This window comes from Microcaecilia unicolor, chromosome 11, assembly GCF_901765095.1.
Source record: "Microcaecilia unicolor chromosome 11, aMicUni1.1, whole genome shotgun sequence".
NCBI lineage: Eukaryota > Metazoa > Chordata > Amphibia > Gymnophiona > Siphonopidae > Microcaecilia > Microcaecilia unicolor.
Genome location: NC_044041.1, coordinates 94,886,649 through 94,914,006, shown reverse-complemented (window position 1 = coordinate 94,914,006; position 27,358 = coordinate 94,886,649). Strand labels below are relative to the sequence as shown.

At 48.1% G+C, this 27,358-nt stretch overlaps 1 protein-coding gene across 1 annotated transcript in view; it reads right to left on the bottom strand.

Annotated features, from left to right (window-relative positions):
• HAUS8 (HAUS augmin like complex subunit 8) overlaps positions 1-27,358 on the bottom strand; it is a 69,759-nt gene that overhangs the window by 26,789 nt on the left and 15,612 nt on the right. Inside the window, exons 4-7 of the mRNA XM_030218304.1 lie at positions 24,468-24,579; positions 23,290-23,406; positions 10,986-11,062; positions 5,963-6,037 (exon numbers count right to left, since the gene is read on the bottom strand). Of these exons, the coding sequence (XP_030074164.1) occupies positions 5,963-6,037; positions 10,986-11,062; positions 23,290-23,406; positions 24,468-24,579 (381 nt within the window). The remainder of the gene's footprint in view (positions 1-5,962; positions 6,038-10,985; positions 11,063-23,289; positions 23,407-24,467; positions 24,580-27,358) is intronic.

Here is a 27,358-nt window from a genome sequence, read left to right as displayed (position 1 = left end):
TCTCTCAACTTGACCCACCAATCGTTTATCGTGGGCCCTGTATTACTTTTCCAGTGGCGTGCTATAACTGTTTTTGCTGCGGCAAGGCACATGCGTTTAACTCTTTGTTGCCATTTTTGCCCTCTCTGACTACCCTAACCTAGCAGACACCATTTAGGTTCATGTGGAAATGGGTTTTCCAAAACTGCTGATAGTCCTTTCACTATCTCTCTCCAATAGCCTTGCAGCTTATTACATTCCTACCATATATGGTAAAATGTTCCCTTTTCTTGCCCGCACCGCCAACAGGCCGCCGAAGCCCCTGGGTACATTTTGTTCACTTTATCTGGTGTGTAGTACCATCTACTCAATATTTTGTAAGCATTTTCTTTTATCAACACGCATATTGAGGCCTTCTTAACCTCTATACACACCCTCCTCCATTCGGCCTCACTTAGAGTCTGTGTCATATCCTTTTCCCATGCCTCCATATATTTGTGTTTCCGAAACTCTTGGCTCCTAAGGTGCCCATATACTTTAGAAATTCCCCTGCCTCTTACATCTATCTCACCCCACAAGTTTTCAAATTTTTCCTGGTCCACTGGTGAGTTTTTTGCCCATTTCTCTAATATAATAAAATGTTTAACTTGTAAATATGCATATATGTCTGTCTCTTGCAGGCCATATCTTTCTTGTAGCTCCCCAAATGTTTTAATGTGGCCTCCCTCCAGGAAGTCCCGGAATCTAATTAGGCCCTTCTGAAACCATGTTGAGAAAGCCCCCAATTTTTTTCCTGCTGGGAATCCTGACTCTTGCATGATCCAGGCATAGGAGGATCTCTTCTGTTCCCTCGCAGTTTAACTTTTAAGGTTCCCCAGAGAGGCAATAAGTGTGATACGAAGGGGTTCAGCGTCATTTTCCCATAGGACTGTTCCGGGATGGAAGCCCATAACAAGCCCTCCAAATATCCCTCTCTTACAAACACTTGTTCCAATTTGGTTATGTGTGATAGATCTAACTTGCACCATTCTGCTATTTGTGTTATCTGCGCCGCCCAATAATAACACTGCATATTTGGCATCTCTCTTCCCCCATCCTGTATCCTTCCCCACATTATTCTCCGTGACAGCCTAGCTGGTTCCCCCCCCCCACACACACACACAAATCTCTCTAATTCCGATTGTAATCTTGTCAATTCCCTTGTCGGAACTGATATGGGTAGTGTCTGGAATAGAAACAGAAGTCTTGGTAGAATATTCATTTTTATCACTGCTATGCGCCCCCACCACAATATCCAGCCTGACCTCCATCTGTTCAAATCCCTTCTCACTGCGCGTATTAGGGGTTCATAGTTCCAAGCATATAAATAACTTTTTGTGACTAGTCTTAAGGTGTCGTGACCATGAGTCCTTGTGCCAAGCGGAGCAACAAATGAGAGGACCTCGAACCTGGGCTCTGCTGGGTAGCCGAGCAACCCCAAGGCTTCACCTGTGGTGACCACCGTTCTCCGAGGGTTGAGCCCCCAGGTGCGGGCGGCCGAAAGGACTTCCAGATGCAGGCAGGGGCAGAGACAGGCTGCAGGCAGAGAGAGATCCGGGCTCAGGCTGAGGTCAGAGACAGGCAAGCAGGCAGCGAGTGATCCGGGTTCAGGCTGAGGTCAGAGACAGGCAAGCAGGCAGCGAGTGATCCGGGTTCAGGCTGAGGTCAGAGACAGGCAAGCAGGCAGAGAGTGATCCGGGTTCAGGCTGAAGTCAGAGACAGGCAGCAGGCAGAGAGTAATCTGGGTTCAGGCTGAGGTCAGAGACAGGCAAGCAGGCAGAGAGTGATCCGGGTTCAGGCTGAGGTCAGAGACAGGCAAGCAGGCAGAGAGTGATCCGGGTTCAGGCTGAGGTCAGAGACAGGCAAGCAGGCAGAGAGTGATCCGGGTTCAGGCTGAAGTCAGAGACAGGCAGCAGGCAGAGAGTAATCTGGGTTCAGGCTGAGGTCAGAGACAGGCAGCAGGCAGAGAGTAATCCAAGTACAGACCGAAATCAGAAACGAGGGTCAGCAGAGAAAACGCACGAAAGTACTAAGCAAACCTACCGAAGTAGAAGCCGAAGCAGAGAAGTGGAGAGAAGACGCTCCTGAAATAGACCCCACCATCAGGAGCAAAGGAATCAGCTGGCAAGGAGAGCTCCTCATTGGCTGGTCTGCTGGAGGAGGAGGAGTCTGGCTGTGAGGCTCCAATCCAGATGAGGAGGTGGGGCGAAAACAGCAACGCTCCAGGGCCACGCAGGCCAGAAGACTGCAGGGCACGCAGCAAGGCTGTCCCCGGACGCGAACCTCGCGCCCCGAAGGAGAGGGCCGGGGCAACCCTCGGAGAGCTGGCCCCACCAAGATGGCCGGCGCTCCACTCCATATGGCCAGGCCACGCTCGGAACGCCAAGATGCCCGGTGCTCCACCCTGCGGGAGCACCCCATCACCAAGGAGGTCCACAGGAGCACCCCATCACCGAGGAGGTGAGGAGCGTGACACAAGGACAGTGGAGCCAATTGAACAAGCCCTTGTTTGTATGCACATTAGCCAGTTGCCACGTTGGTATACGTCGTACTTGAGAGTTTACTTTTGGAAGCAGCTATAGCAATGATTTTCCTAGGAAAATCTTCCAAGTTCTGCTATGTACCTGTAGAACTGCTCAGCACAATCCTCCCGCACTTGTTTGACAAGTCTGGGCTGTCTGGACCACCAGACTCCAACCACCCCTGCCCCGAGCAAGGCAAAACAGGTGCTGGAGGTCCGGTGGACCTACGGTCCCCCCAATGACCCCCCCCCCCAGGTTCAAGGAGGGCTGGAGATCCGGTGGGTCTCCAGCCCCCCCCCCCCCCAACTCCCCTCAGCATTTCTAAAAAGTCCCTGGTGGCCCAGTGGGCGACCGACACCCTCCCCCCTTAGCAACAGGGGGGCTGGAGGTCCACCAGACCTCTGGTCCCCCAGACACAGTTCAGGGAGGGTTGGAGATCCGGTGGGTCTCTAACCCCCCTAGCATTAACAAAGGGTTCCCTAGCATTAACAAAGGATCCCCCTACTCCCACCACCCCCTACCTTGAGTTGGAGGAGGGAGGTAGCCTGCCTCCCTCCTCTTCCTTCAATGCCGCCTGCAAAATGGCGGCACCCAGCCCTACCCAGTGTATCCTGGGATGGTGTGAAGCCCTGCCCAGCGCATCCCAGGATACAATGCGCAGGGCTGGGCGCCACCATTTTGCAGGCGTCTGCCGGACCTCCAGCCCCCTGTTGCTGGGGGGGGGGGGGGTCATCATCAGTTCCTGGGGAGGGGGGTCGCTTTGTTGGGGGGGGGGGGAATGGGGGCCTGCTAGCATGCAAATACATGCTGGACAGGGCTCACCATTCCACCCCAATGGTCTGCAAACCCTAACGCCAGCTTGGAGCTGGCGTAGGGTTTGCCGCACACAGCGATCCAATCTTTGGAGCGCTGGTCACTGATCATTGGGGATGAATAGGTTTAGCATGCATTTGCATGCTATTTGCGCTAAGAGCCCTGCTTTGAATGCTAGTTGCGTTCAGAGCCCGCGAGTGCGTTGTTTCACGCGCTCGGGGACTCTGATCATGCATGGGGCGTTAGCAAACGCAGGTGCTAATATGGCGTTAACAGCCTCTAGCACCGGCATTTGCTTATGATCATCCCCCTGTTAGAGGATATTCCTGTGGTCATAGGGGGAGATTTCTCTCAAGTACATGATCTTGTTAAATCTCACAGCAGGGGCAGAGACAAAGATCCCTTCGAGGCTAGCCGATTAACTTATGAACTGTTAGATGTTACTGATGTTTGGAGGCTGCTGCATCCTTTAGACAAGGACTATACATATTTGTCTCAAGCCCATTCAGTGGGATTGCCAATTGATTACATCCTTATATTGAGAAGTTTATTTTCAGATACACAATCTTGGTTATCACACAATAATATGGGTTGAGTTGAATTTTTATTCTTGTACCTTGGTCCCACCTCAGTGGAAATTTATGCAATATCTGTATAAGGACACGCAATTTCAGGAGTGTTTAGTGAATTAATGGAAAGACTATGCCACTTCTAATGCCACGGCCATTTTTAAACTTCGTGGTGAAAAGAAGATTCTGCCTGTTTGATAGCAGTATATTGGATGTGAGAAAGAATTGAAAAAGATTGTGTCTATTAAAAAAAGATTTAGATTTATCTTTCTTCTTAGGAGACAGTCCTTAATACAGCGTTTAGCGAAATATGGATTCGTGTTGGCATGAGAAGTCTCCTTTCTTACAATGTGTGCTGTCTTATGGAAGACCTAAGGCTGATAACTAAAGAATTAAAGAACTGAAGAACTAAAGAAGAAGTTCTTTAAGTAGTTGGATTTTTTCTGAAAGATTCTGATTTTTTGATAGAAAGTAATATTTGACGAACAAGCATTTTATGTATACTAGTGGAACAAAGTCTGTTTCGTCAACAATGAAACGGGCCCTAGGAAGGCTCTCGTGTAAGCATTTTTCTCTCTCTCTCCTGCCCTCCCCTCCATGTCCAGCGATTCTCCTCTGCCCTGCCCTCCCATCCATGTCCATCGATTGTTCTCTTCCCTGCCCTCCCATGTTCCGCGATTCTCTCCTTCCCTCCATATCCAGCGATTTGTACCTGAACATTCTCTGGCTGGCTGGGCTTCCATTCCGTTCGTAACATCCTTTCTGACGTCAGCTCGCCTCCAGCTTTCCCTTCCCTCTCACTGTTCCGCCCTCCTCTGACGTCATTATGTTTTGACGTGAGGGCGGGACAGTGAGAAGGAATGGAATGCTGGAGGCTGGCTGACATCAGAAGATGTTACAAACCCAGCCAGCCAGTCAGCCATGGAACTTTGGAGGTACAAATTATTATATAGGATAAAAAAAAAAAAGAAAAAAATATTTGATAGCAAAAGACTTTGGATCAATGACGAATACATGCCCACTTTAAATTGTGTTTGGCTTGATAAACTTGGGCCATAAAAGTGGAGTCATGCGCTTCTGACAGATCCTATACTGCTATTGAAAAGATTACATAGTTTTTCATGAATATATGAACTTTGTAGGAGCTGGGCAGTTGGTTTGCATTTACATGTATTGCCTCCTCCATTGATGAAAGTTTTTGGTACTACTGATATCGAGAACTGCTAATACTGAGCACACAGATCATCCTACTTTGTTCTGGGAAGCAGATAAGACCATATTAAGGGGGGCAGGGGAGAAAATATTCGCTTATATCATTCACACAATGATGGCTCAAATATCAGGAACTTCTTAGGTTGGAAAACAAGTTAGGCAATATTAATAACTTACATCTGCCCCCGCGTGCCAAAGCTCAATTACTAAAGAACGCAAAAGTCTTTTTTCCACACTATAAACATCAACTTTTTTTTTGTCACAGTAATAAAAGCGGGAAATCACTATCAAGGTTGGCAAAAGCAAGGAAGGGCTGTAGCGAGTCACAATGTTTAAAGAAATCAGCAGTAAGTTTTGGAAAGATCTGACAAAGCTATAATATCTTCAAGGTATTTTTTAAATTTGCCTCCCTGTATTCTACATAAGAAAGCCATACTGGGTCAGACCAATGGTCCATCTAGCCCAGCAGCCTGTTTCCAACAGAGGCCAATCCAGGTCACAAGCACCTGGCAGAAACCCATGTAGTAGCAACATTCCATGCTATCAATCCCAGGACAAACAGTGGCTTCCTCATGTCTAGTTCAATAGTAGCCTATGGACACTTCCTCCCAGCCAATCTATCCATCCAGTTCGGATCTACCCAGTCTGACTGAGGAAGGTAGAGAAATTAGGTCTTACCTGAGTGTAAGTCCCTTCTGGGACAGGAACCTATCTATTCTACCTGAATCATGACTCGCCTTGAATGTGGGTTTGGAAAAGTGAATAGTCAAATCCAACCCTAACACCATCAGCAAATATTCTTTTGTAATTCTCCAACTTTAAACTTACTTTTAAAGAGAGATAAGATAAGAGCAGTGTCTGTGATTCCAGCATTCCTATCATTCCTTCTGGTACAGCAGGCAACTGTAAAAACAAAACAAAACCAAAAACTGGTTTCTAATGGTGTATGACAGTTACAGTGTCTTTGCAACCTGATTTATAGAATCGCTTGGCTAAATGACAAAAATACATTTTCTAAACAAGAAGATTTTTTCCACGATTCTATATATGCGTATATCTCCGTTTTCTTTGCCTTCCTCGTCCACCTGCCATGAGCCTGAGACCTGTTCTGAGTGAACCATCATTTGGGGAGGTGTAAAGACAATTATTTTAGTTTTTATTTTGAAGCATCCCTCCTAAACAGCTGGCTCCTGTATCCTGAACAAAATATCTATCATCATCAAAAAAAAAAAAAAGGAAAGAATGTTGTTAGAGAGGCCGATTCCATAGTTGGTTAGGATGAAAAAACCCCCCAAAACAAAACGAAAAACCCGAAGAAGTCCACAGAGTAACTGTCTCCTGACTGACTGGCAGCTTCTTAAGCAACAGTACTAATGGAAGTTATTTGTGGTTTTTTGCTTCTGTGGCTGAAAAACTTGTACTTTTGGGAATAAGATACCCAGTACCATACTGAAAGGAGAAATTAAGTCTTACCTGATAATTATTTTTTCCATTAGTCCTTCCCATTATTCCAGAATCTGTAGGATAGCTATGTCCATCAACCAGCAGGTGGAGATCGAGAACTGAAAACTGAGCCAAGCTCTCTCTCACTTGGCATCCAGTCCAGCTCCTCAGTATTTACTTAGATAATCAGTAAGGAAAAACTCAGAATATAACACAACAACCTTAAACAACTCACTAACCAGATGAGCAAATGTGTGTGGACCTCTTATCTCTGGACAACTTGTACAGAACAAGAGATATGCAGGAAGCACCGTGCAAGGTGACAGTCGTTATTTGGCCCATTACTTCACATTGACTAAACATCTCGGAAACCTCAGACGGGCCTCTGGAACAGTGGGCTGGACTAGGAGAGATTATCCTGAGGGAAGACTTTATTTCTCCTTCTATTATGTAGATTCCTATTATTCCAGAACATGTGGGATGTATAAAAGCAATCCCTAATGTGGGTGAGATCCTGGTGCAGCCACCCTGAGGACCAAAGCCCCAAAACTGTCTTCCGAATGCGCTGCTTGGCAAGAGGTATGCAGTGTTGACCACATCGCAGCCTTGCAAATATCCGCCGGAAACAGTAAGGTAGTCTCTGCCCAGGATGTCACTGTATGCCTCGTAGAATGAGTGCGCAAGACCCAAGGAGACTGCTTCCCCACAAGCAAATAAGCTGACGCAATAGTCTCCTTCAGCCACATAGCAATTGTGGGCTGGAAGCCATGAGGCCAAACCTCTGTTTACTAAAAAGCACAAATGGTCTGTCAAATTTGCAAAACTCATTCGTGACTTCCAGATATTTAATGAGGACTACTCACATTGAGAAGCTTCAAAGAAAAATATTGAGCCTTTTCATCCTCTCTACAAAAAGACTGAAGCTCCAAGATCGGCCAAGATGAAATGCCGATACCGCTTTTGGAAGAAAGGAAGGAATTGTGTGCAGTGAGACCACTGCCTTTGAAAAGTTGAGTAAGAGATCCATCATCCAGAAAAGAGAGCCTGAAACTCCAATACCCTAAGTGTCAACACAACAGCCATCGTGAACGTCATCTTTAGCATAAGATCTTTCAAGGATGCCTTCCAGGGTGGCTCAAAAGGAGGCTTCTGCAGAATCTGAAGAACTAAATTAAGTTTCCACTCTGGACATGGCATACGAAAGGGATGCCGCAAGCAGCTTGCCCCCGCAAGAATCGAATGATATCCGGGTGAGCTACAAGAGACATATTCGATAGTTGGAGCGGAGCGGACAGATGCGTTTGTTTACACTTTCAAACAACAACAAAACCAGGGGACAAAAGATGAAGCTAGAATATAGTAGATTTAAAACAAATAGGAGAAAGTTTTTCTTTACTCAGCGTGTAGTTAGACTCTGGAACTCGTTGCCGGAAAATGTAGTGACAGCAGCTGGCCTTACGGAATTTAAAGGGGGTTTGGACAGATTCCTGAGGGAAAAGTTCATTGAACATTTTTTTTTTTTTGGGGGGGGGGGGGGGGGGGGGGGGGGTTGCCGGGTTCTTGAAGTCTGGATTGGCCGCTGTCGGAGACAGGATGCTGGGCTTGATGGACCCTTGGTCTTTTCCCAGTATGGCGGTGCATATGTGCTTATGGCCTCTGAACCAGGCCAAAGCTGCAACCTGAACTTTTAGAGAACCCAACACCAATCCTTTCTGAAGGTCTGCCTGGAGAAATGCTAGGATGTGCGCGATCTGACCAAAGAAGGGTAAAAACTCTGTACTTAGAACACCAGTCCTCAAATGTCCTCCACACCTTCACATACGCCATGGATGTACAGCATTTCCGAGCCCTAAGCAAGGTAGTAATGACCAAATCAGAATAACCTTTTCGTCTCGACCGAGCCCTTTCAATGGCCATTCCATAAGACCAAAGGGACAAGGATCCTCTATGAGCATCAGACCTCGCTTCAGTAAGCCATGTACCTGTGAAAGACAGAGAAGATCCCAGCCCAGCAGTCGAATCAAGTTTGTGTACCATGGCCTCCTCGGCCAATCCGGGCCTACGAGAATTATTTGACCCTGGTGCAATGTGATTCTTTTCAACATGCAGCCTACCATGGGCCAAGAAGGGAAAACACACAGTAGATGTGTTGTCCGCCAGGGATGCAGTAAGGCATCAATCCACATTGAGCCCAGTTCTTTCAAACAGCTGAAAAAAACTTGGGCACTGTGGCATTCTGTTTCATTGCCATCAAATCCAGAAGCAGAGAACCCCCTCGGTCCACTATCAGCTGAAAACCCTGTCTGGATAGTTCCTATTCTCCTGGATTCAAGGAGTGCCTGCTGAGAAAGTCCACATTCAAGGAACCAGTGATGTGAGCTGCCAACAAGTGGGTCCCGCCTCACATGTTGATATAAGCACCACCACTGCATTGTCAGAGAAAACTCAGAATAGGGCTCCTGCCAGAAAGGGAGCGAAGTTGGACAAGACATTCCGCATTGCCCTGAACTACAAGCGATTCATCGACCACTGAGACTCATGTTCTGTCCATGAGCCATGGGTCAGATGGAACTTGTAATGAGCTCCCCAACCAGACCTGTGGGTGTCAGTTGTCACCACCTCCCATTGTTATCTGCTGTGACTGAGATGATGAATCTGTTGAACCAGCTTCAACCTTCTGTGTTCTGTGAGAAAGATCTTCTCCCTTGCTGTGTTGAATAGATCATCCAGATACTCCAGCGTCTGCGATGGAATTAGTTTGCTCTTCTCAAAACTGATCACCCAACTCAACAACTATGCTGGAAAAGGAGAGCTCTACAGGAAACGGGAGAGGTGAAGGGAGGGAAGAAGTAAATTCACAGGGCATCACAGACAGGGATCTTAAAACCTCCAGATTGCAGCAGTGGCGTACCTGGCGTATTTGACACCTGGGGCTGATCATTTTTTAACACACACACACCCTAAATCATTGATACTGATGATATATGTACGTATGTCCTCTAGTACTGTGCAAAATATAAAAATAGCAGATGTACATTTGGAAAAACTAACAAATACCAATTACCGCATTACAAATTAACAAATAGAAGTAAAACAAATATGGAAAATAACACCATTTTATTGGACTGTTACAGTATCCTGTTCTGACATGAGGAAAGGGGTTTTGGTCTCCAAATGATAGTCAAAATGTATTAAAATTAGTCCAATAAAAAGATTACTTTATTTTCATTTTCTATTTATAAATGTTTAACAACACAACTACAATGATACTTTATCCTAAAGCAAAAAAAGAAAAATAAATTTTTATCTACCTTTGTCGTCTCTGGTTTCTGCTTTCCTCATCTGCTCTTCTCTCTCCATCCAGAGTCTGCCCTCTCTTTCTCTCTGCCCCTTTCCATCCAGCGCCTGCCCCCTCTCTCTGCCCCTTCCATATGGCATCTGCCCTTTCACTCCCTTCCATCAGCATCTGCCCCCCCACCCAGTGTCTGCCCTTTCACTCCCTTCCATCAGCGTCTGCCCCTTCACTCCCTTCCAACAGCATCTGCCCCCTCTTGCTCCCTTCCATCCAGTGCTCCTGGCTCCCCTCTCTGCTTTTCACATTTCATGCTCTCCCTCATTCTGCTGCTCCTGCTCCAAACTAGCAGCAGCCAGCAGCAGCAAAAAAAGTTTAAAAAAGCCAAGGCAAGATAAAATAAAAATATTAAGATCGCGGGACCTAATTACCTGAGGATCTGCTCTGGAACTGGAGAGACCCCATGATCCAACACATTTGTTTACCAAATTGCCGCTGCCACTGTTTCTCTGGCAGATTAGCAGTGGCAGCAAACCGGCGGGGGTGGAGGCGCAGGCTGGAGGAAGGCGAGAGATGAAGAGGAGCCCCCCCCCCCCCCCCCAGAGGAAACGCAGCAGTAGTGGCCCAGCGGGGATGGAGGTTGCAGGAAGGCGCAGGCTGAGGAACAATTTAAAGTTTCAGGACTGATGGAGCAGCGGGAGTGGAACACCCCCTTTGGTCTGCACCCAAGATGGTCCGCCCCTACTACCCCGCCCTTGGTACACCACTGCTCTGCAGACTCAGCTAGGGACCAGTTGACCAACTGGACCACAAGCAAATCACTTAGAATCAGACTCTGAAGAATGTATCCATCCACCTGCTGGAGATAGAATACAGAGGAGCTGGACTGGATGCCAAGAGAGATGTCATGAACACAACTATCCCAAAGGTTCTGGAATACTAGGAGACTACGTAAAAGGAAGGGCTCGTTTTCTGTAGCGCAACAGCTAGTGTTTTACTGGTGTAATTTATCAGTAGCACTGAGCCATGTGCAGATCAGGCACAACAAAGAAGCAAGGTTGACACAGTGAACAAACCTTAGTTACACATTCATGTTGCATATTCCCAAAGACTTACCGGAAGAGACTCCATTTTAGGTGTTCTTTGCTCAGCTTTGACCAAAGATTTTGGTGTGTTCCTGTGAAATGTTCTTTCTAACCACAAGGAAAAGTGTGGGGGAGGGGGGGAAGAGAAAGAAAAGGAAATCAAACCATGAAGCGCCTGGCCAGACACTCCTTTTCTTCTGTCTCATCCCACCTTACTATAAGGGGGCTCTTCTTCCAAATTATTACCTTTCTCAACATACACAAGTAATACAGTTGAAATACTGCAATGCTCCTACACTTAAGAGGTCAACAGCTTCATTAAGTGAACATCTAAATTTCAATGAAGGAATGCACAAATCTTAAGTTTTCTACATGAAGATATTAGGTTATGAATGCATAAAAGCACATCTGTACAATCCTTCATACATCCACTTACTTACAGAAAAAAATTAAAAAATGTGCTAAAAAAAAAGACATCTAGTTGGATTTAAGAGCTGACACTTGGCACACACAATCGAAGATGTTAGTTAAGACGTAAAAAAAACCTTGAAATTTCAAAGTGTGGCATGACCTGTGTTAAGACTCCTGCAGTTTTTTTTTTCAGTTGCAGATTTAATGGGGGTTAATGTTAGTGAGCTGAGTGGCGCCATAGTCAGCTGGAACTATTTTGAAAGATGGTCACCATTGAGACAGAATTAGTAGGAACTGAAAACTCACAAGTTTATGGGTAAGCATATGGAGGTCCTGGGGGAGCCCAAAGCCAGGTAACGTTCTAAAGAGTAGGGACTAATATGCATGTGAAGGTCAATTTTCACAGCAACCACACATTTTAGAGATAAATAGGGATGAAATAGGGATGACTGTGTTTAGCCCTAGAGAAATTTCTCAAACATATTCATGTTATTTTAAGAAAGTAACAATGTGTGTTTCCAGGAATGTTTAAAAATACTGCTTTTTAAAATTTATTTTGCAAAACTTATAGTCAAAATTATGACAAAGTAATTGCTTTCTAAGCACAATCAGTGGCACCTTTTGGTACAATATGTAAAACCTGTTTCAGAGGCTGATTCTCAAAGTAAACTGGGCTTGCAATGTTTTCATTTAGACTTCTAAATGAAATGTTATTGTGCGGCCAATGCAGAGAGACTTTTGGCCACTGTTTTACCATGCACAGAAGCAGTGTCAAGTCCTATACCCAGGGCCTTTTTTGTGCCGGTACGCTGTACCGGCACCTTTTTTCTCCCCTGGCGAGTCCTGCACCCTTCCTCTCACTCCCCTACTTACTGTTTTTCTAGGAGTCGGCAGCACGAACAGTGTAGGTGGTGATTGAGAGAGGCTGGCAGCGTCGGAGCGTCCCTCTGTGAGTCCCGCCTACGTTGTTTCAACTTCCTGTTTCCGCATAAGCAGGACTCACAGAGGGAAGCTCCGACGCTGCCAGCCTCTCTCAATCGCTGCACTGTTCGCACTGCTGAGTCCGACGCTGGCAGCCTATCGCTTCGCTGACAGGCAGAGGAGAAGGAGGACGGGCTAGGAGAAGAACGATCGCTGGACACGGATGGAGGGGAAGAGAGAGAGAGAGAGAGAGGAGACGTGCTGGACACGGATGGAGGGGAAGAGAGAGAGAGGAGACGTGCTGGACACGGATGGAGGGTAAGAGAGAGAGAGAGAGAGAGGAGACGTGCTGGACACGGATGGAGGGGAAGAGAGAGAGAGAGAGAGAGGAGACGTGCTGGACACGGAGGGAGGGGAAGAGAGAGAGAGAGAGAGAGAGGAGACTGCTGGACACGGATGGAGGGGAAGAGAGAGAGAGGAGACGTGCTGGACACGGATGGAGGGGAAGAGAGAGAGAGAGAGAGAGGAGACGTGCTGGACACGGATGGAGGGGAAGAGAGAGAGAGAGAGAGAGGAGACGTGCTGGACACGGATGGAGGGGAAGAGAGAGAGAGAGAGAGAGAGAGACGTGCTGGACACGGATGGAGGGAAAGAGAGAGGAGACGTGCTGGACACGGATGGAGGGGAAGAGAGAGAGAGGAGACGTGCTGGACACGGATGGAGGGGAAGAGAGAGAGAGGAGACGTGCTGGACACGGATGGAGGGGAAGAGAGAGAGAGAGAGACGTGCTGGACACGGATGGAGGGGAAGAGAGAGAGAGAGAGAGAGAGGAGACGTGCTGGACACGGATGGAGGGGAAGAGAGAGAGAGAGAGAGAGAGGAGACGTGCTGGACACGGATGGAGGGGAAGGAGAGAGAGAGAGAGAGGAGACGTGCTGGACACGGATGGAGGGGAAGAGAGAGAGAGAGGAGACGTGCTGGACACGGATGGAGGGGAAGAGAGAGAGAGGAGACGTGCTGGACACGGATGGAGGGAAGGAGAGAGAGAGAGAGAGAGGAGACGTGCTGGACACGGATGGAGGGGAAGAGAGAGAGAGAGAGAGAGAGGAGACGTGCTGGACACGGATGGAGGGGAAGAGAGAGAGAGGAGACGTGCTGGACACGGATGGAGGGGAAGGAGAGAGAGAGGAGACGTGCTGGACACGGATGGAGGGAAGGAGAGAGAGGAGACTTGCTGGACACGGATGGAGGGGAAGGAGAGAGAGAGGAGACTTGCTGGACACGGATGGAGGGAAGGAGAGAGAGGAGACTTGCTGGACACGGATGGAGGGAAGGAGAGGGGAGACGTGCTGGACACGGATGGAGGGAGGAAAGAAAAAATAAGATGCACATGGATGGAGATGAAGGAAAGGGAAGAGAGGAGAAAAACTGCACATGGATGGAGAAAATAGGCAAAAGCTGGATCCATGTTATACCTCCTCCAGTCAATTCCACGGAGGAGGACCCAGCTTTTACTTATGGATGTAGGGCAAGAAAGGAGGAAAGTAAAGAAATAAATGGAAAGGAAGCCCTGGAAACGTAGTTAAGGGAACAGATAGAGAGCAGTAGAATCAGAGACTGGGACCAATATGGATAGAAAAACAAAGTCACCAGACAACAAAGGTAGAAAAAAAAATCATTTTATTTTCATTTTAGTGTTTGGAATATGTCCAATTTGAAAATTTACATCTGCTGTCTTATTTTGCACTGGGTATACTGGAGCTGTAACAGCTTACAGAAATTATTTATAACGAAAAAAATCACGTTATTTTTTTCTCCTATACTAGTATAATATTTTCAATGATGTCTGTTTATGTGTGCCATGGCTGGTGTAAGGGGTGTGGCTAATGTGGGTGTGGCTATCAAGGGGGTGGGGACATATGTGGTGACTCCACCCATAATAGTACGGCACTTTTTTTTCTACAAAAAAAGCACTGCCTATACCAATCAAACTTGCCAGGGTTGCGGTTAAGCCGCCGAATTGGGCGGCTTTTCGGAAACGGCTGCGGGGAATTTCCTAATCGCTTGGGTTGCGGGGATTTGGGCGGGTTTTCGAGCAGCCGCGGTGCGGGATTGGGTGGGTTTTCCTGCTGCTGGGGCTTCTATTGGTCCAATTTGGTCCAATAGAAGCCTTTTAGGGGCGGGGTTGATGTCAGGGGCGGGGCTAGTGATGCGGGAGGCGGGGTTGGCTGCGGGCGGTTTTTGGGCGGGTTTACGGCTGGTTTGGGGCTGGCAACCTTGCAATGAGCTCGCTAGCATTAAAATGAACTTATTAGCGATTCCCTCCAATGCTAACAAGCTCATTAACAATTCTGTGCAATGCACATAAAACCAGCGCACGTAGAACCCCTGCCTTAGCAGCTAAAACACCGACGACAACTCTGGAGCTGTCGTTGGGTTCCACTGCTAACTTTCCTGTCAGTGCCGTAAGTCGGCAGCATGCTGATATTCTGCCCGAGCCTCCCTGGATATTTTTAGGTGTCAGGAGGGGTCCAAGCAATCCTGGCCAGCACTGAAGTTCTGTGAATCAGGACCTTAGCATAATAAAAACTAATCCTCTGTATGATTTAAATTGGTACCTGGCAACCAGATCTCTATCACATATGTGCCACACACGGAGTACTGTATACAGTATCTAGGAGACATCCAGAAACACACAGAAGTGTCAACATATAAGATCTCACCACAACTGTAGCTCATTTTGGTGAACATTTACTTGTGACACCAGCTCACTTATCATTTAAGTGGAACTGTGACATTTTTGCACAAAATAGTGCAAAAATCAGACTTGCATAAAAAACACTATACTACACCACTCAGGTGTAAAATTTTGCACAAAGGTTGTCACACTAATTTAGCTAAGCTGAATTACTAATGAGCTGCTTTCATGCTTCCCCCCCATTAACAATTTCTTGAGTAGCTTCAAAAGTGCTCAAGCACACATGTAACAGCAAACCCTGTGCAAAATTTTACAAATGCAGAAAGTTGTTTTAACTCACAAAAAATCACATTTGTGAAGCAGGGGCATAGCTAGGTGGGGCCACGGGAGCCTGGGCCCCTGCAAACTTTGTCCGGGCCCCTGGTTTTGCTGGCGTGGGGTCCCCAACCCCCACCAGCCAAAGCCTTCTTCAGTGCCGGTCTCCGGTGCACTGCCTTCCCTGCCCTGTGCTCTTTCTTCCTCCTGACATCCTGCACGTTCATTTAAGCGAAACTGAGCATGCCGTTTCACATAAAGGAGCGTGCACAGGACATCAGCAAGAAGAAAGAGCAGGGCAGCGAACGCAGCTGCATCGGAGAACGGCGCTAAAGAAGGCTTCAGCTGGTGGGGGTTAGAGACCCCCGCCAGCAAAGGTGTTTGCGTTTTTGGGGGGAGCGACAAGGCGGTGAGAGGAAGTGGTGAGGCGGCAGACTAAAATGTGCCCCCCCACCTCAGGCTTTGGCCCCCTCCCACCACGAGGTCTGGCTATGCCCCTGTTGTGAAGCTGTTTGCAGCACTTCAAAACCCTGGGCTACAGGGCTTTGAAGTTAAAGGCCTTGTTAAGGTCACAGTTGAAAAGGTATGAGCAAAAATCTAAATAAATAATTTACAAGATATTTACTTATTTACTGCATTTGTATCCCACATTTTCCCACCTCTTTGCAGGCTCAATGTGGCTTACATTATGCCAAAATGGCGGTATCCATTTCGGGAGTGAGAAATACATATTATTATTAATTAATAAGTACAAAAAAGTATGACGTACAATAGAAGTAAATGGATATATAATACATTTCATGAATTTGAAATCAAGGATAATGTATAACATTCAGTAAAGAAAAATAAATTAAAGTAATTACATAGAAGAGTTCACTGTTCGTATGTCTCCCATTTTTTATCTACAGAAAAAGATTTATTTATGCACATTTATAGCCCACTTTTTTCCACATGTATGCAGACTCAAAGTGGCTTACAAGGTAAAATTATGTATCATACCTGATAATTTTCTTTCCATTAATCATAGCTGATCAATCCATAGACTGGTGGGTTGTGTCCATCTACCAGCAGGTGGAGATAGAGAGCAATCCTTTTGCCTCCCTATATGTGGTCATGTGCTGCCGGAAACTCCTCAGTATGTCGATATCCAAGCTCCATCCGCAGGACTCAGCACTTAGAGAATTACACCCACAAAGGGACACTCTGCCCAGCTCACCACCGCCGAAACGGGGGAGGGGAATTAACCCAGCTCATCCCCACACAAGTGGGGGGGGGGGGGGGGGAATTCGTCCAGCTCATCCCCGCGGAGCGGGGGAGGGACACCACACCCGCCGATGCGGGGGAGATCTGGCTTATCCTGCAACCGCGGGAGGAGCTGACTGACCCTAACACCGCCGAAGCGGGAGGGGTACAAAGCTGCCCTACTGCCGCACGAAGCGGGAGGGAGCACCGGCAGAATTTAAGTCTCAATCCAGCCCCGTAAAACGGAGGGGAGAGGAATGCAGCAGCTCACTGTAACACAAATTCGTCTCAACTCTTGAAGAATCCATTGAAAAAACTTGAACACGAAGTCCTCCTGAACAGGAACTGAAGACTAAACTTGAATCTGAAATGCAACCAGAATATAACCAATACAGATATCTGGGAGGGACTATGGATTGATCAGCTATGATTAATGGAAAGAAAATTATCAGGTATGATACATAATTTTACCTTCCATATCATCATGCTGATCAATCCATAGATTGGTGGGATGTACCGAAGCAGTACTCACCCAGGGCGGGACGTTGAAATCCCTGACCGCAACACTGAAGCTCCAAACCGGGCCTCCGCCCGAGCAGCCACAGTCAAGCGGTAATGCCTGGAGAAGGTATGGGCCGATGCCCAAGTTGCCGCCTTGCAAATCTCTTCCAAGGAGACGGACCCGGCCTCTGCCATCGAGGCCGCCTGAGCTCTAGTGGAGTGAGCCTTCAGCTGGATAGGCGGCACCTTCCCCGCAGCCACATAAGCCGCTGCAATGGCTTCCTTGACCCATCTTGCCACTGTAGGCTTAGCAGCCTGCAGACCCTTACGAGGACCTGCAAACAGGACAAACAGATGATCCGATTTCCGGAAATCATTGGTCACTTCCAAGTATCTGATGATGACACGTCTCACATCCAGATATCTGAGAGCAGAGTATTCCTCTGGGTAGTCCTCCCTACGAAAGGAAGGGAGACAGAGCTGCTGATTCACATGGAAGCGAGAAACAATCTTGGGCAGGAAGGAAGGCACTGTGCGAATAGTCACTCCTGCCTCGGTGAACTGCAGAAAAGGCTCTCTACGTGAGAGCGCCTGGAGCTCGGAAACTCTTCTGGCTGAAGTGATAGCCACCAAAAAGACTGCTTTCAACGTCAGGTCTTTCAGAGATGCCCTCGACAAGGGTTCAAAAGGCGGCTTCTGCAAGGCTCTTAGCACCAGGTTGAGATTCCACGCAGGCACCACTGAGTGCAGAGGAGGGCGCAGGTGATTAACTCCCTTGAGAAAGCGCACCACATCTGGCTGCGAAGCCAGGGAAGCACCCTTCAGGCGGCCCCTGAAGCAAGCCAGAGCCGCTACCTGGACTTTAAGGGAACTGAGCGACAGGCCTTTCTCCAGACCTTCTTGCAGGAACGCCAACACTGAAGAAATTGGAGCAGTGAAGGGAGAAAGTGAGCCTGCTTCACACCACGCTGCAAAGATACGCCAAACCCTGGCGTAAGCAGTAGAAGTAGAGCGCTTCCTCGCTCTCAGCATAGTGGCGATGACCTTGTCTGAGAAGCCCTTCTTTCTCAGACGCTGCCGCTCAATAGCCAGGCCGTAAGACCAAAGGGGGAGGGATCCTCCATCACCACGGGACCCTGATGTAACAGGCCCTGCTCCACTGGCAGCCGCAGAGGATCGTCGACTGAGAGCCTGATCAAGTCCGCATATCAGGGACGTCTGGGCCAGTCCGGACCCACCAGGATTATCCGGCCCGGATGCTTTGCCACCCGGTCTAGCACCCTGCCCAACATGGGCCAGGGCGGGAACACATAGAGAAGCTCTTGTGTCGGCCACTGTTGGAGAAGAGCATCTACTCCCAGGGATCGAGGGTCCCGTCCTCTGCTGAAAAAGCGCGGCACTTGGCAATTGACCGATGACGCCATCAGATCTAGGCTCGGCTGGCCCCAGCGCTTCGTGATGTCCAAGAACGCCTGAGCAGATAGCTGCCACTCTCCGGGATCCAAGGTATGGCGACTGAGAAAGTCCGCCTTGACATTCATGACTCCGGCAATGTGGGCTGCTGACAGCTGTTCCAGGCTCGCTTCTGCCCACTGGCATAGATTCATGGCCTCCTTGGCTAGAGGGGCGCTCTTGGTACCTCCCTGGCGGTTGACATAGGCCACAGCCGTGGCATTGTCCGACAAGACCCGTACTGGCTTCAACGCCAGTACCGGGATGAACTCCAAAAGCGCCAACCGAATGGCTCTGAGTTCCAGGAGGTTGATAGACCACTTTGCCTCTGCAGGAGACCAGAGCCCCTGCGCTGTCCTTCCCAAGCAGTGGGCTCCCCAGCCCGACAAAGAGGCGTCCGTCGTGACGACAATCCACTCTGGGGTCACCAGAGGCATTCCTGCAGACAACTTGTCTGTCTGCATCCACCAGCTCAGCGCCTTGCGCACTGCTGGGTCCAAGGGAAGGCGCACAGCATAATCCTCAGACATCGGAGTCCAGCGTTGCAGCAGAGAGTGTTGTAGTGGTCTCATATGAGCCCTGGCCTAGGGCACTACTTCCATCGTGGCCGTCATAGAGCCCAACAGCTGCACATAGTCCCAAGCCCGAAGAGGAGAGGCTACTAGGAACTGGTCCACCTGAGCCTGAAGTTTGACAATCCGATTGTCTGGCAGGAACACTCTGCCCACTTGGGTGTCGAATCGAACTCCCAGATACTCCAGGGACTGAGTCGGGCGCAGCTGGCTCTTCTCCCAGTTGATGATCCATCCCAGGGAGCTCAAAAGAGCAACTACCCGGTCCACAGCTTTGCCGCACTCTGCATAAGAGGGGGCTCGGATCAACCAGTCGTCCAGATAAGGATGGACTTGTACTCCTTCCTTTCGCAGGAAGGCCGCGATGACCACCATTACTTTGGAGAAGGTCCGCGGAGCAGTAGCCAACCCGAAAGGGAGGGCTCTGAACTGGAAGTGTCGTCCCAGGACTGCAAAACGCAGAAAGCGTTGATGAGGAGGCCAGATGGGAATATGCAGGTACGCTTCCTTGATGTCCAAGGAAGCCAAGAACTCTCCTGCCTTCACTGCCACTATAACAGAGCGGAGAGTCTCCATGCGAAAGTGCTGCACTTTCAAGGCCCGATTGACCCCTTTGAGGTCGAGGATAGGCCGGACAGAACCTCCTTTCTTTGGTACCACAAAGTAAATGGAGTAACGTCCCTTGCCAATCTGATTTTCTGGCACCGGAACGACCGCACCCAGGCGTATCAGGTTGTCCAAGGTCTGCTGTACTGCCTCAGCTTTGACCGGAGACTTGCAGGGAGAGAGTACAAACCCGTCTCTTAAGGGTCGGCAGAACTCTAACTTGTAGCCGTCTCTGATGACTTCCAGCACCCAAGCGTCTGAAGTTACTCTGGTCCACTCGCCCATAAACGAGGACAGGCGTCCTCCAATCTGCACTGGGCCATGGACCAGGACCCCGTCATTGGGTACGAGACCCTGGAGGAGGACCGGAGGGCGTACCTCCGGGACGGCGGTCTCTGCGAAAGGAATGCTGCTTGGGGGAGAAGTTCCTTTTGAAGGAAGAGGGGGCAGAGGAGCCCGACTTGCCCGGGCGGTACCGACGGGCTTCCTGAGACCGTCCTCTGGAGATACCGGGGCAAGCACTAGCCCGAGCCCTGACCTCTGGTAACCTCTTGCCCTTAGACGTGCCGAGATCGGTCACGATTTTGTCCAGCTCGACCCCAAAGAGCAGCTTGCCTTTAAAAGGCAACTTAGCCAGGCGGGACTTAGAGGCGTGGTCCGCAGACCAATGTTTCAGCCAAAGCCAGCGCCGCGCAGAGACTGTCTGAGCCATGCCTTTAGCCGAGGCTCTCAAGACATCATACAGTAAGTCTGCCAAATAAGCCAAGCCCGATTCCAGGGCCGGCCAGTCAGCCCTCAAGGAAGGATCAGAGGGGGAAGCCCGCTGCACCAACGTCAGGCACGCCCTGGCCACATAGGAGCCGCAAACTGAGGCCTGCAAACTTAAGGCAGCCGCCTCGAAGGACGACCTTAAAGCCGCTTCCAATCTTCTGTCTTGGGCGTCCTTTAGTGCCGTGCCACCTTCCACCGGCAACGCCGTTTTCTTAGTCACCGCAGTGATTAAAGAATCCACGGTAGGCCAAACAAAGGCCTCACGCTCACTTTCAGGCAAAGGATAGAGGCGGGACATAGCCCTAGCCACTTTGAGGCTCGCTTCCGGGACATCCCATTGAGCCGAAATTAAGGTGTGCATAGCATCATGCACGTGGAAGGTTCTAGGCGGGCGCTTCGTCCCCAGCATAATGGCGGAGCCAACAGGGGCTGAGGGAGAGACGTCCTCCGGAGAGGAAATCTTCAAAATGCTCATGGCCTGCATTAACAGGTTGGGCAAATCCTCTGAGCGAAAGATCCGTGCTGCAGAGGGGTCATCCGCTCCATCCGAGCGGGAATCCGTCTCCTCCAAGGAATCCCCAAAGGACCGTTGGGAGAACTCAGATACGCTGCCCTCATCTACATCAGAGGAAACAGCGTCCTCTAAGGCCTGGGCATCCACCCGAGGGCGTTTACTCCCGGGGGCCTCAACCCCTTTATCTGACAAGGGAGAAGGGGCAGCGTTCTGCATAAGGAAGGCCTGATGCAGCAGCAAAATAAACTCGGGGGAGAAACCCCCCAAACTGTGCAATTCAGCAGCCTGGGCCACAGCCCTAGACGCTCCCTCAACCGGCGCTCGCAAGAGCGGGGGAGAACCATGCTGCGCATCCAAGATGGCGTCCGGCGCGACACTCTGCGAAGGAGCCGCGCGGGAAGAACGGCGCTTAACTTTAGCCGCTTTTTTGCCGTCGCCCAAATCAAGGGCGGCCATGGCATGAACGTCTCCCAGCTCAAGGGCGGCCCAAGAAGAAGCCGTCCGAGCAGAGTGGCCGGCCAAGATGGCGGAGGCGAGCAGCGGGGGATGGGCGTTTATGGCGGGAAAAACCGCTGTGCCGGAGGAAGACCCGGGACACTGACCGGCCTCCAAACTGACACCCAACAAGGGCGAATCAGACTTTAAAACCCCCGCATCCCCGCTAGAAGCGCACACGCGGTCCGGGGAGCGATTCTTCGCGCCCTCGCCCTCCGATGCCATAGGCCACGTGGAGATCAATCGGGGAACCCCCTGCCCGCTATAAAAATGTAAAAATTACCTGCTTCTCGCTCCGAGCTGTAACGACCTGGTGTCCCAGTGAGTAGCTGCAATAAACGTTTAAATAAACGTCGAAATAAACGCCCTTAAGGACGTTCAAAATTTTTTTTTTTTTTTTTTTAACGGAGCCAGCGGGAGGGGGGAGAAAAGGAGGGACCTGGCGCCACCAGGTTTGCACTTGCTCAAGAAGAGCCCTCAACCCCAGGCACTCAACAAAACCTAAAAATTAGGCTTGGAGGCCTAGCCAGAGCTGCTGCTGTGTGTGACCACCACCTGCTGAGATAGAGAACATACTGAGGAGTTTCCGGCAGCACATGACCACATATAGGGAGGCAAAAGGATTGCTCTCTATCTCCACCTGCTGGTAGATGGACACAACCCACCAGTCTATGGATTGATCAGCATGATGATATGGAATGTACTGATAAGGCTATCGCCAGACCAGTTGTTATACAATTACATGAAATAGGATAGAAGGAACAGGGTAAGAAGAAAAAGGGAAAGGGTAAGAGAGACTAAAAAAGGTCTATGGACATGTTATTAGGAAGGACTGTAGGTAATATGTGGAATTTCTGAAGTTGGCTTTCCGAGATAGGCTGGACTCAGGTAGATTTCAGATGCTGAGATGATTCAGAGTGGCGTAAACAGCTATCGGCAAGGCAATCCATGATGGGGAGTGGTTGTAATACCCATCCAGACCAGGAGAAATAAGCATGGCACGATTAGAACCGTTTGAGGCAGAAAGGGATGTGAAGTGGCCGGACTGGCCATGCCAAAATAGTATGTTGCAAATGGTGTTGAAATCTGCTTCTAACTGTCCGCACCAGCTCCCAAGACGATTGATGAAGCAGGAAGCCATGACGACTGGTCGATGGCCCCAGAGGAGGAAAAGGTGAGGTTCTCGCTCTCTGGTGTGATAACCGCATTCCTCTCAATGTTGAAAGGACTTTCTCCTAGAAAGTTCGACTTCTGATCTGCTGCAAGACCTCTCGTACTCTTCTTCATGCAACACTGAGGAATTCTAAGAAAGTTAAACTTATTTAAGCAAATGCGCCACATAGGCCTTTCCAGTTGCCAAGTCAAAGATGGCGTCTGGCATCCCTGGCGCAGGAAGTCGCTCACGACTCAGGGCGGAAGCAGTCATGCATGCTTCACGTGACGAGGCGGTGGCTGGAGCAGAGGCGCTGAGAAGGGGACGCAGTGAGTGGCGGTCGTGTTTGCCATGTCTGCAGGGAGCGCTCGGGCGAGCGGCGGGTGAGAGGATAGGAGGCAGCGGGCTGGATGGCGACCACTGAGGGGTCGGAAACCGTGAACCGCGGTGGGGGGGGGGGGGAGAAGGGAGGAGGGGAACCGGAGCCGCCCCTCCCCCCCCCCCCCCGGATCCCGGCAGTGCGGTAAAATTAGAAGTTCATCTCCCTTATTTGGGTTAGTAAATGGAGTCCTAAATCAGCACACATTTTGAAGTTTGTACATACTTATATGCACAGACACACATATGGAATAAGGGCCCATAGAAGAAAAACAGCGCAGTCACCCTTAAGACAAAAGTTCCTACCATTGACAACAGCCGACAGATCCAGGTCTGGCCTCACCAATTTATCCCCTTCCATCAGAGTGGACTGCAAATCATTTTTGCTAAGCTCAGCACCATCCAAAGCGTTTGAAACCCCAGCTAAGATAAATTCAGAGAATAGTGAGTTATTTCCCTCTGCAAAGTTGTTCATGTGTATGTATCAAAGCTTAAATAAACTATCATGTGAGCTATGATGTGCCATAAAATATACCGTATTTTTTGGACTATAAGTCGCACTTCCCCCCCCCCCCCCCCAAATTTGGGAGGAAAATGGGGGGTGCGTCTTATAGTCTGAATGTAGTTTTAAAAGCACCGTAATTTCGTTTTGCAAGGTCCCTCCCTCGCTCGCTTTGCAAGGTCCCTCACTCCCTCGCTTCATTTTGCAAGTTCCCCCCTCCCTCCCTCCGTTTTGCAAGGTCCCCCCTCGCTCCCCCCAAATTTTAAAAGTTTTACCTGGTCGTGGTTGTGGCAGCAGCAGCAGCAAAAAGATGCACGTTGGGCGCGTCAGTCTTCCGTTCTGATGTCTCTCTGAGCAGAGAGAGACAGCAGAACGGAAGACTGACGCGCCCAACGTGCATGGTTTTTGCTGCCCCGACCACGACCAGGTAAAACTTTTAAAATTTGGAGGGAGCGAGGGGGGACCTTGCAAAACGGAGCGAGGAAGGGAGGAAGTGGGGACCTTGCAAAACGGAGCGAGGAAGGGAGGGAGGGAGGTACCTTGCAAAACGGAATTACGGAGTGAGGGGGGACCTTTGAAAATGGAGGGAGAGAGGGACGGGGGGGGGGCCTGGAAAACGGAGAGATCAGGGGCCCTGCATTTGGACAAGACACATCGGGCCATAAAACACACCTAGGTTTTAGAGGAGGGAAAAAGTGTGTCTTATAGTCCGAAAATTTTTTTTTCCCTATTTCCCTCCTCTAAAACCTAGGTGTGTCTTATGGTCCAGTGCGTCTTATAGTCCGAAAAATACGGCAATGTTTAAAAAGATCTTTAATTCTACTTTCTATAATCAACTATAAACAAGCTGAACAAATGTGTGTAACATAATAGATACATTTAAAACAAATGATTAAAAAAAAAAAAAGTCAACTCCAACTTCTCTTCTGCCTAAAACCTTCAGATATTTCAATAATGGACTCGTGTATGTGTTAAAGTTTACCTGTAGGAATCTTAAGTTTTTGTAGAAGACAGGATTTTCTTGTAGGAGTGCCACTTCCTGCCTTCTCAGGTATTTTAGCCCCAGAAAATGCAGTTGAATTTACCAAGTTACTCTACCAAAACAAAAGAAAAAAATCATCAGCTGAAAGACTAATTATCTACATTGCCCCCCCTCCCCAACAAAAACAACAACAAAAAAATACACACACTAAAAAAAAAAAACCACAACCCCCTACATGGCTGTGTTTAGCTGTTTTACAATTTCAATCTATAGAAATCAGTATATCAAGATGAATGCAAGAGTGCCAAATTATTTCCATTTGCAACAGCTATTCCTAACCTGCATCTAAAAATGAAGGTGTGGAACAGATACTTCAGCAATCATGCTAAGCACTTCTTTTAATGAACTGCTAAAATAAGGCTGGCAGCATGTTTGTTATGTGGAAGGGGTCCCATCAAATGTGTCCCTTACAGACTTTGTGTTATGAGGAAAAAAAGGTGAGTAATGGATGGACATCCTCTCAATTGGGAGAGCTCCTAGTAGTGAACAAAACTCAGGGGCTCTTTTGCTCATCTGCTTTCCTGAGAAGATGGCTAAGGGCCAAGGTCCAGGTGCCCAGAATTTCTGAATGTGGGAGAATTTCCAGAGCAGGGCTTCCCACTTTCTCCTGGAGGTTCAACTAGGCAGTTCAGGTTTTGAGATTACCACAATGAATACGCAAAAGAGATTTATTTAATTAAAAATATACCTGTCACATATTCTACAGTCCTGGGCAGTCTCAATATGGAGAAATTATGTCTTACCTGTCTTTCCTTTAGTCCCACCAGACCAGTACAGAACCTGTGAGTTATGCCCAAGCAGCAGATGGAGACAGTGAACACAGAGTTGTGCAACCTGCTCTATAAAGACACTGTGAATGCTGAACACCTGGAGCTGCAGCAAGAAAAAGCAATGAATGCAATATGGGACTTTAAGGAAAGTTTAACATTCATTCATTTTCATTCCTCCTCCTTCCTTTGCAAATGTTGCATAATAAATTCAATATCAATGATGCAGCTTAGAAACAACTAGCAAACTTCCAACTCTTGAAACAAAACCAGCAAGATATAAGATCTTAAGAAGGAGGGAATCTGGACTGGTCTGGTGGGACTAAAGGAAAGAAAATTAGCAGGTAAGAATTTCTCCTTCCTTGGCACCCTCACCAAACCAGTTCAAAACTTGCAGATTTTAACAAAGCAGTGCTCAAGATAGGTAGGTGCTCTCAATCCCTGATTAATAACTTTGGCTCCAAAGGATGCTTCTGATTTGCTGCCATGTCCAGCCTACAGTGTCTTGGAAAAGTATGCAGGGAGGACCACATTGACACTATAAAAATGTCGACCAGCAAGACATTGCACAGCTGCACCCACATAGTTGCCACTCTTCTTGTGGAATGTGCTCTGAAAATCCCCCCAGAGGCTGCTTGCCTTTAAGGATATATGTAGAAGATATCCCCTCAGCCAATATGTAATATTATCCTTTGAGGCTGCTTCCCCTTTTCTCTTACAAGCAATTTGCCCAACTTTAAAAATGCATTGGCAACTTCCAAATAAATAGTGTCCTTCTTACATCCAAGAAATTTAATTTTAAAATTTATAAACCCGCATTATCTAAAAATTCTAGGTGGGGTACAAAGGAAAAAATCTACACAATAAAATGTAAATAGAACTAAAACATAATGCAAACTAGGTCATCATTATATAACATTTCAGCTTGCTGCAAAACTCCTTTACCATCACTTACTGGATACCATCATAGATTTGTTGAAACAAAAAATGTTTTAAGAGATTTCTTAAAAGGCTCTAGACTATTGATTGATCTCAAATACAAGGTAAATTGTTTCATAACTTTGGACCAGCAAAGTAAAAAAAAAAAAAATAATAATAATAATAATAGAGTTCTACTACCACTATTCATCTAATCCCTGAAAAAACAAAAATCCAAATCCTGAAAAAACTCCAAACTGCCCAAAACACGGCAGCCAGACTTATTTTTGGTAAGTTGCAGTTTAAGAGCGCAACACCTCTCTGTGTAACGCTTCATTGGCTCCCTATTACGGAACAAATAAATTTCAAAATCCACACGCTAATTCATAACATTATCTACGGAGAATCCCCAGACTACATGTACAATCTGATTGACCTTCTAACCAGGAACGGCTCTAGATCTTCTCGAACTTATCTAAACTTACATCTTCCCAACTGTAAAGGTATCAAGTACAAAACATATTATGCATCCAACTTCTCCGTTTTGGGCAGCAAGCTCTGGAACGCCTTACCTAGATCTATTCGAACAGTCAATGACCACTTACCCTTCCTTAAGCTTCTAAAAACTTACCTCTTCAAGCAAGCCTATACAAATGATTTGACTTAAATTAGGAGTCCATCTGCGCTTCCCGGATCAGACTATATGGCAGAACCTGGAATATGCTTCCCTACTTAATCCTTTCTGAAGTCATCCCTCTTCCAACCCTCATTATACATTATTCCTTAATCAACGACACACTATCCCAACATACACCCTCTTCCCACTCCCTACCTCTACCATCTTCCTCCCTTACCCATCTTACTCATCCACATTTTGTTGTCCACCTCTTCATACACTATATTACAGCTGTTATCCAATCAATCTGTGTTATCTTGTAAACCTGTTAAATTATGTAAGCTGCACTGAACCTGCTAATAAGTGGGAAAGCGCGGGATATAAGTGTTACAAATAAATAAATAAATAATCAAACCTGACGAAACCAAAGAACATCTTGTGTTTATTTATTTATTGTTACATTTGTACCCCGTGCTTTCCCACTCATGGCGGGCTCAATGCGGCTTACATGGGGCAATGGAGGGTTAAGT